This window comes from Pollachius pollachius (genome assembly GCF_949987615.1).
Source record: "Pollachius pollachius genome assembly, chromosome: 15".
In the NCBI taxonomy this organism is placed as follows: domain Eukaryota; kingdom Metazoa; phylum Chordata; class Actinopteri; order Gadiformes; family Gadidae; genus Pollachius; species Pollachius pollachius.
This window is the reverse complement of record NC_136948.1, coordinates 3,519,814-3,529,813: the sequence shown is the minus strand read 5'-3', so window position 1 is coordinate 3,529,813 and position 10,000 is coordinate 3,519,814. Positions and strand designations below refer to the sequence as shown.

At 48.0% G+C, this 10,000-nt stretch overlaps 1 protein-coding gene across 1 annotated transcript in view; it reads left to right on the top strand.

Annotated features, from left to right (window-relative positions):
* kcnh5b (potassium voltage-gated channel, subfamily H (eag-related), member 5b) overlaps positions 1 to 10,000 on the top strand; it is a gene marked incomplete at both ends in the record, with an annotated part of 73,863 nt that overhangs the window by 35,756 nt on the left and 28,107 nt on the right. Inside the window, 3 exon segments of the mRNA XM_079752218.1 lie at positions 5,793 to 5,992; positions 8,586 to 8,645; positions 9,508 to 9,700. Of these exon segments, the coding sequence (XP_079608344.1) occupies positions 5,793 to 5,992; positions 8,586 to 8,645; positions 9,508 to 9,700 (453 nt within the window).

Here is a 10,000-nt window from a genome sequence, read left to right as displayed (position 1 = left end):
CCCCCCCCCAAGCCCGCTGCAGTCCGGTAGACGCCAAGGCCGCGAGGTGGGTCGATGCTGGCGGCTGGGGCAGGGGTGGTTCGTGGTGGTGGTGGTGTCACACGACGCAGGAGGGAGCCGTACAGGACATGCTGCCCCCGACACCAAACCACCTCCTCCCCCCCAGGACTCCTGGGCTCGGGGGGGAGGAGGGATGTGGGAGCGGAGGGTCTGATGTTGTAGGACGGTGCCGGTGTCCTCCGGTGAAGGGCGAGGCAGAGCGGGGGTGGGGGTGTCCTCTTGGAATGGTTTGATAGGTTTTTTTATGATGATGCGTGCAAGATACGGTTTATATTTAACTGGAAGGGTTGATAAGACGGCGGTGGGTTTTATCCCACCTGTGCGAGTGTGTGTGTGTGGGTGTGTGTGTGTGGGTGGGTGTTTTAGAGAAAGCGTGTCAGAAAGTAGGCTATCCTGAGATCTAAACTTGGCACCGTTGGAGTTTCTCTGCTTTCGGGCTGAACGGTGTGTGGGAACTAGCAGACACCTCAGGCGGCTACGGAGAGAGGCAAGCTTACCAATATAATTCTATCTCCCTCCTATTGTCTATTTTCTCCCTTTTGTTCTTATATCTAAGACCTATAAAACCCTGTTTTAAACAAATCGATCCAACCCCTCCCAGCCCTCATGATCTTATGAACCGTTGCCTGGACAACATGGTTCATGGACTAGCCCAACAAAAATGATAGGGGTGTCCTTGGAAGAAGGCCGTTGAAGTTTCCCCTCCAAGCACAATAGAGAACCCATTAGCTGTAGTGGGAGCGGGTCTATAGAGCTGGCTAGCGCTGGTAAAACCACTCATTGGAGATCCAAGCAGTCCTTACAACGGCCCATTTGTACGGCATTGAAGAAAATGTGGTGGAAAATAACCAAATGCTATCACTTCAACTAACTAAGAGAGCATGAGGAATCGAGGAGTCCGGATCAAGTATGACTTAAGACTTTATTGTTGAACAAGCAACAACAAGGCCGAGTAGTTTTCAATGCACTGCCGATCATAAGATCCCGGCCTTTTTATCCTCGCAAACCAAGCTATTCCCCTTATGGTATGGCCGCCCACAGCATGCATTGTTCTCCTTTTATGGTAAGGCCGGTCAGCCATACATTCCTTTAAGTATGTGGTCAACATCCGCAGCTAATCTAAAGATTAGGTTGACGTCAGTAGTCCTTGACCTCAGAGTCTCTGGCTCCGCGTCGAGTCCCATAGTACGCCTTGACCCCAGACTCGCGCGGCTCCATCCTGCATCGTGTGACACCACCACCACGAACCACCCCAGACTTGGCGCCGTGTCAAGTCTTTCCTATGAATCCAGAGGTGATTTAGCTGCTTTCCACTATTAATGTATTGATATGAAACATAGGCCTGATAATATTCATAGTTTGCCATAGAAAATAATGGTTCATTTCTTCCATATATTCTCCCTTTTGGGACTAACAAAGTCCCAACAAAAAGAAAGCAGTAACACTTCCCTTTTTATTTAAACTATCACACGTTCCCTTCCTTATTAAGTGATCCATAAGACTACGTGCCAGGCCTTTAGACAAGTTCAGCACTACATTTGGTTATCAGAAAAAACTTTTGAACTTGATCAGGGCTTTCAACCTGCAAATTTCTCAGGGATTTCAACCTGTTTTTTAGGTAAAAAAGATAACCAAATGTACTACATTTTCCTAGCATTTATAGCATTCTAGCATCAAATCATAACAACACAATGTTCTACATTCAGCTTGCAATTATATCAAATGTATTCCTAGAATTCCCACATAGTAATCATAACATAATATTTTCAGCATGGATTGAAAATTGACATATCCGAAATATGTGACATAATAATATGATTAAAAAATCGTAACTTTTCTTCAAGAAAATAATGGTTGATTTCTTAAAAAACGAGCGATGCTGGTTTTGTGGTGTTTACTGCTCTGTGTTTGATTAGGGGCCCAGCGTGGGGTCATGACCTCTGTAGCAGCAACACCTCCAGGTCCTGACGGGACCCGGGGCCCCTGGTGGCTCCAGACGGGCCCCCGATGGACTTAGTATGGTTAGTGGAAGGCCCCTCAGGTGAGGCCTGGGTTACCTGAAGTAGTGGTTGTGGATTGGCTCAACGGGTTTCTATGGAAGGGTTGAACTGTTCTCTAAGGGTTGAACAGGTCTCTAAGGGTTGAACAGTTCTCTAAGGGTTGAACTGTTCTCTAAGGAATGAACAGTTCCCTAAGGGTTGAACAGGTCTCTAAGGGTTGAACAGTTCTCTAAGGGTTGAACTGTTCTCTAAGGGTTGAACAGTTCTCTAAGGGTTGAACAGTTCTCTGAGGGTTGAACAGGGTCTGGGCTCCAAATTAGCCCTTAAAAGTGAAATGCTTCTTTGAATATTGTAAGAGGAACATATGTATTTTTGAGGCCAGACACCACACACTCACAACACACACCACAAGCGCGCGCACGCCACACACACACACTAAATGCACACCACATGCAAGCCCCACACACGGCACACGCAAGCAACATGCAAGCAACATACACACGATCACCACACACACACGCATGCAGCATGTAAGCACCACACGCATACACCACACACACACCAAACACACAAGCAACGCACACAACATACACACACACCGCAGACCACGTGCGGCATACGCACACACCCAATGCACACCAAATGCACACGATATTCAAACGCTGATTAATGGGAGTGATTAAGCAGAAGACTGAGAAGATCCATCTCCGAGCTCTATGCTGTTCCAGGGTCCCAGCAGGGGTCCGCCACAAGAATGGAACTCCCACACACACACACACACACACACTGACACCCTAACACACAATCATATTCACACACACACACTGACACCCTAACACACAATCATATTCACACACACACACTGACACCCTAACACACAATCATATTCACATGGATGTAGACAGACACTGTGATTGTCTAAATGTCTCTGCACACAGACACAGACACACGAGCCTGCTATGTTGACAGAATGTGTCGTGTGTTGCGTGTGGCTCTCAGCAGCGGGTGATTGTGACAGTTGTTCATGCAGCGTGACATCCCCCTTCCAGAAATACTGGAAAAAAATTACATCACGTTCGCCACCGGCAACAAATGGATTTCACCATCTGCAACTAATTGATTAATGAAATGTAAACAGCGAGCAGATGAATCCCATTAGCAGAGTCAGTGTTGAAATGGGATCTAGCGGTGGGATCTACTGTTCACTTTCGGACAGTGTTGAGATGGGATCTATTGGTGGGATCTACTGTTCACTATCGGGCAGTGTTGAGATGGGATCTATCGGTGGGATCTACTGTTCAGTATCGGGCAGTGTTGAGATGGGATCTATCGGTGGGATCTACTGTTCACTATTGGGCAGTGTTGAGATGGGATCTATCGGTGGGATCTACTGTTCACTATCGGGCAGTGTTGAGATGGGATCTATCGGTGGGATCTACTGTTCACTATTGGGCAGTGTTGAGATGGGATCTATCAGTGGGATCTACTGTTCAATATCGGGCAGTGTTGAGATGGGATCTATCGGTGGGATCTACTGTTCACTATCGGGCAGTGTTGAGATGGGATCTATCGGTGGGATCTACTGTTCACTATCGGGCAGTGTTGGACCGCTGTGGCAGGACTAAGTTAGCCACTTACTGATTACTTTCCACACGTTTAGCAGACCCTTTTAATTCAATGTAACGCCTTACAGTGCATTCTGATTTATGTCACTGAGGAGCAGGAAGGAGTTAGACAGTCAATCCAGATTCACGTCATTAAGGAGCAACTAAAAATTATAACTTCACTTTATAATGGCATTTTTGCTCTCTCTCTCTCTCTCTCTCTCTCTCTCTATCTCTCTCTCTCTCTTTCTTTCTCTCTCTCTCTCTCTCTCTTTCTCTCTCTCTCTCTCTCTCTCTCCTTGTTCGTACCCTCTGGTAATTTGTTTCTTTTCGGAAACACTTTTTTATTTTCTGTCTCTCTTTCTGATACCCTCCCCATCTCTCTCTCTTTCCCTCCCACCTCTTAGCTATCTCTCTCTCTCTCTCTCTCTCTCTCTCTCTCTCTCTCTCTCTCTCTCTCTCCCCCTGTCTCTATAACACTCTTCTCCCTCTCCTTCTTCTCCTTCTCCTGTCTCCCCCAACCCACTGCCTGTGATTCTCTAACTCTTCCTCCATTAGCCATTCTTCTTCTCTCTTCTTTCTATTTTTTTAAACCTTTATTGTTGTCTGCGGTGGGAGACGATGGGGACACTATTCTGGGTGCGTTGCCATGGTAACGGCGAGGACCGCTGGCAGGGTACGGAGCGCTCTGCGCCTGGTTCGGATCCGGTTCGGTCCTGAGAGAGAGCTAGAGAGAGCGAGAGAGAGCTAGAGAGAGCGAGAGTGAGGGAGAGGGAGAATGAGAGAATTCCAATACACCTCCCTAGCTCTGTGTTTTTGCAAAGGTGTATATGTGTTTGAGTGAAATGTGTGTGTGAGAAAAGTTTGTTTGCGGGTTTGTATTCATCAGTTATGTGTCATCCAAATACACACATCTTACATCACTAACACCGAGGCGCACACACACACACTCACACACAGACACAAACACGCCTCTTCTCCCTTTATCAGTGTAAACAGGCCCGTCTCAGAGGGCAGCGGGGGGGAGCGGTGTAATGGATGAAGGGGTGGATGAAGAGACGTTACCTAATTTGTCTGAACTGCTCTGGAGCAGAGATCTCCATCCACAATCTGGCGCTCCGTCTATATTTATCACGGAGGTCTGAACAAAAAGGAAAAACCTGCAGGATACAGTCTCTTTCTCTTGGCATGAGAGCCAGAGGAGGGCTTTCGAGTGAATCTTGGATACAACATCAGGTGGATTTTTGTTTTATAGATCCATTTTACTGGAATAGTCGTTCCCAGGTGGTTCGCTTTTTATTAGAAAGGTTGCTGGGATGATCGTCAATCGTTTTCGCACATTGCTCTTTGCTTTTTAGCTGATGCTTCTATAATGACAACACATTCAAATTCCGAAGCACATTTCTTGGCACCCAAAGGTGTTTTGTCCAAATAATATTCATGTTTTTTTAAGGTACATTTTATTGAGGAGCAGGGAGGGGCTAGTGGGCATCAAACCTTAGGGGGGATGTTTACAGGTAGACGGTAGACTTTGGGAATCAAACCCAGAACCTTTTTGTCATGAAATAAACACCCTAGCTCAGTTTAATAGATCCATTAATCAATCCCACCCTTAATGGTTTCATCTTTATCCAGAAGGTTATTGCAGGTACTTTATGGTTAACAACTATCATCATTTACCTTATTCCGACGTAGAAATGTATATTGACCAATAGCTGCACTGCTTCTCTTTAAAACTTTATAACTGCTTTTCGATCACAGTGAACTAATATGGACCCGGGGCGGTTCTGGGACTCAAACCAACACCCACACTGTCAAAAATGGTTCAGTAAAGCAGATGGATGAGTCCAGCCTGCCGTGTGATGTGGGACCAGAATAAGGCTGCAGGGTTCGTCAAAATCTGTTTTTTCTGCAAGTGTTCCCATGCAGCGGGCGGAAGATGAACCGAGTTATTAATAAACCGATTAATAATGCTAAATAATGACCTGTCACACGTTTAAATGTTAGCCTGCGCTCCCAGTCGACACGATCAACACATGTATTGAAATTTACCTAATTTACATCCCTCTCAAATTCTTCCTCCCCCCCTCTCTCCCCCTCTCCCTCCCTCCCCCTCTCTGCCTCTCAGCCCTCCTCTACGCCACCATCTTTGGAAACGTGACGACCATCTTCCAGCAGATGTACGCCAACACTAACCGCTACCACGAGATGCTGAACAACGTGCGGGACTTCCTGAAGCTGTACCAGGTCCCCAAGGGGCTCAGCGAGAGGGTGATGGACTACATCGTCTCCACCTGGTCCATGTCCAAGGGCATCGACACCGAGAAGGTGACCAGCTAACTAACCTACTAACTAACTAACCTGGTCCAGGTCCAAGGGCACCGACACCGAGAAGGTGACCAGCTAACTAACCTACTAACTAAGTAACCTGGTCCATGTCCAAGGGCATCGACACCGAGAAGGTGACCAGCTACCTAACCTACTAACTAACTAACCTGGTCCATGTCCATGGGCACCGACACCGAGAAGGTGACCAGCTAACTAACCTACTAACTAACTAACCTGGTCCATGTCCAAGGGCATCGACACCGAGAAGGTGACCAGCTAACTAACCTACTAACTAACTAACCTGGTCCAGGTCCAAGGGCATCGACACCGAGAAGGTGACCAGCTAACTAACCTACTAACTAACTAACCTGGTCCATGTCCAAGGGCATCGACACAGAGAAGGTGACCAGCTAACTAACCTACTAACTAACTAACCTGGTCCAGGTCCAAGGGCACCGACAACGAGAAGGTGACCAGCTAACTAACCTACTAACTAAGTAACCTGGTCCATGTCCAAGGGCATCGACACCGAGAAGGTGACCAGCTAACTAACCCACTAACTAACTAACCTGGTCCATGTCCAAGGGCATCGACACCGAGAAGGTGACCAGCTAACTAACCTACTAACTAACTAACCTGGTCCATGTCCAAGGGCATCGACACAGAGAAGGTGACCAGCTAACTAACCTACTAACTAACTAACCTGGTCCATGTCCAAGGGCATCGACACCGAGAAGGTGACCAGCTAACTAACCTACTAACTAACTAACCTGGTCCATGTCCAAGGGCATCGACACCAAGAAGGCGACCAGCTAACTAACCTACTAACCTACTAACCTGGTCCATGTCCAAGGGTATCGAAGAGGATTTGCTGCCTAGCTAACTAGCTATCTAACTAACCTACTAACTAACTAACCTGGTCCATGTCCAAGGGCATCGACACCGAGAAGGTGACCAGCTAACTAACCTACTAACTAACTAACCTGGTCCAGGTCCAAGGGCATCGACACCAAGAAGGTGACCAGCTAACTAACCTACTAACTAACTAACCTGGTCCATGTCCAAGGGCATCGACGAGGAGTTGCTGCCTAGCTAACTAGCTATCTAACTAACTAACCTGGTCCATGTCCAAGGGCATCGACGAGGAGTTGCTGCCTAGCTAACTAGCTATCTAACTAACTAACCTGGTCCATGTCCAAGGGCATCGACACCGAGAAGGTGACCAGCTAACTAACCTACTAACTAACTAACCTGGTCCGTGTCCAAGGGTATCAACGAGGAGACGGCGGCTAGCTAACTAACTACGAGGCCATCCCTATGTTCCCCAGGTCCTATGTTCCCCGGGTGCAAAGGGTTAGGGTCAGGTTTAGGGTTACATAGATACGCTCCCCTAACTACCTAGCTAAATTTATATCTAACTGACTTGGTCCGTGTCCAATGCGTGTCAAAAGGACAGGGAGAATGCGCAAGCTAACTGACTAGCTGACTAACAAACAAACGTACCTGATCCATGTCGAAGGGTATTTACATGGAAGAGGTGACTAGCTAGCTAACTAGCTAACTAACCAACTTACTAACCTGATCCATTTCCAAGGGTATTGACACAGAAGTCGACTGACTAGCTTTCTATCGAACTAACTTGTTAACTAGTAATCTAACTTGCTAACTAGCTAATGGGCGAACCAACCGATATCCAAGCACATGAACGAGGAGAAGATGACTAACTAACTAACCAACTGAAAGATGTACGAGGCCTATAGAGTGGGGATGCTGGTGCTGTATGCATCGGTCACATTAGTGCCACCATGCGCAGTCTCGCTTTAAGTACCTCACACAGTGACAAAGCAGGAGCCGTTTCCGGCGGGTTGCGGCCCTTTGCAGTGATGGAGCAGCCGACTGAGAGCTTCCCTCTCGCTGCGGGCGTATTGAAACACAGAGTCACTTCGCCGCCACGTACTTACCGCCGTTAAGATTCAGTTAGGAGTGGAACTTACCACCCCTACCCCCCTCCATCCGAACCCAGCGGGACAGCCTGCTCCCCCATCCCGGTCTAATGGCCGCTCTCTACAGCGACCAGCAGGGACTGACTAGACCGTACACACTCTGAGAGAGGCAGAGGAGAGACAGAGAGACAGAGGAGACAGAGGAGAGAGAGGAGAGAGAGACAGATGAGAGAGAGAGGAGAGAGCGAAAGATATAGCAGAGAGAGGGAGAGAGAGGAGAGAGGAAAGGAAGTGAGAGGACAGAGAGATGAATAGATGTGAGAGATGTGATAGAGTGAGAGAGAGAGAGAGAGAGAGAGGGAGGATGGAGAGAGAGAAGGCCTTTAATGTTCAGAGAGGATGGAGCGGAGATGGAGGGAGTGAGAGAGTTAAGTGAAGAGAGAAGGAGGAGGGGGGACCTGAGTAAGGAACAGTGATGGGTCGTCTGAAGAGGAGGACCTCTATGCAGGGCTGTTCTCATTAGTGTTTGCGTGCATGTGTTCACATTTTGTTAAACCGCATATTTTGTCATTCCTGTATTATTTTCTACTACCGAGGCAGTTAAAGTGTGTGTGTGTGTGCGTGTGCGCGCTTGCATGTGTGTCTTCCAGGTGTTATCTATCTGTCCTAAGGACATGCGCGCCGACATCTGCGTCCACCTCAACAGGAAGGTAAGCTGATGGAATGTAGCGAAAGAGACATAGATTATTTATTTAAATCAATATGTTTCTAAGGAAGTTGTATTTCTCAGTGTTCTGGAGCCAGAGCGACCTTTACTTCTGCCTGAAAAACATCTAGTCACAATTAAAGTCACTGCTTACAGCTTTAATTGCCAGCTTCATGTGCAGGTTCACCTGTAGCTGTAGAAGACACATCTGTACGAGCACAACTGTAGTAGATTCACTCTAGAAGACACATCTGTAGCGAAAACTCATGTACAGTTCAACTGTAGCAGACCTACCTATAGCAGGAGCTAGACACACCTGTACAGGTACACCTGTGGCATACACAGCTGTAGCAGACACACCTGTACAGGTACACCTGTGGCATACACAGCTGTAGCAGACACACTTTACAGGTACACCTGTGGCATACACAGCTGTAGCAGACACACCTGTACAGGTACACCTTTAGCAGACACCCATGTAGCAGACACACCTGTAGTAGACAATCCTCTAGCAGACACACCTGTAAAGGTACACCTGTAGCAGACACACCTGTAGCAGACACAACTGTACAGGTACACCTGTACAGTTCACCTGTAGCAGACACACCTGTAGCAGGCACACTTTCACAGGTACACCTGTTGCAGACACACCTGTACAGGTACACCTGTAGCAGACACAACTGTAGCAGGCACACCTGTAGCAAACACACCTGTACAAAGGTACACCTGTAGCAGACACACTTCTACAGGTACACCTGTAGTAGACACACCTGTACAGACACACCTGTGCAGGTACACCTGTAGCAGACACCCCTGTAACAGTCACACCTGTCCAATTAACCCTGCGGCTGCCTCCTCCCTCCCAGGTGTTTAACGAGCACCCGGCATTCCGGCTGGCGAGTGATGGCTGCCTGCGCTCCCTGGCCGTGGAGTTCCAGACCACGCACTGCGCGCCGGGCGACCTCATATTCCACGCCGGGGAGAGCGTGGACACCCTCTGCTTCGTGGTGTCGGGGTCGCTCGAGGTCATCCAGGACGATGAGGTCATCGCCATCCTAGGTAAGGACAACATCCTGTTGCCCTTTTATGGTCATAGTCGCCTACCTTGGTGTCTTTTGTTCCAGGGATTTATTGAGCGCTCTTTCGTTTTGATTATAAAAAAAATCTTGAAGTTGTCATTTGACTACGACACCTGCCAACTCCTGGCCAGCCCTGGGAGGATTTGGGTTTGAAGAGTTCTGGTTCCCCCCCTTGTACGACGTGAAGAGGTTCCCGGGTTAAGAGCTGCTGTCACATCTCATATGGATGGGCCCTTTGAGACTGTCAGGGGTAGAAGGGGAGAGAGCAAGGAATAGGGAG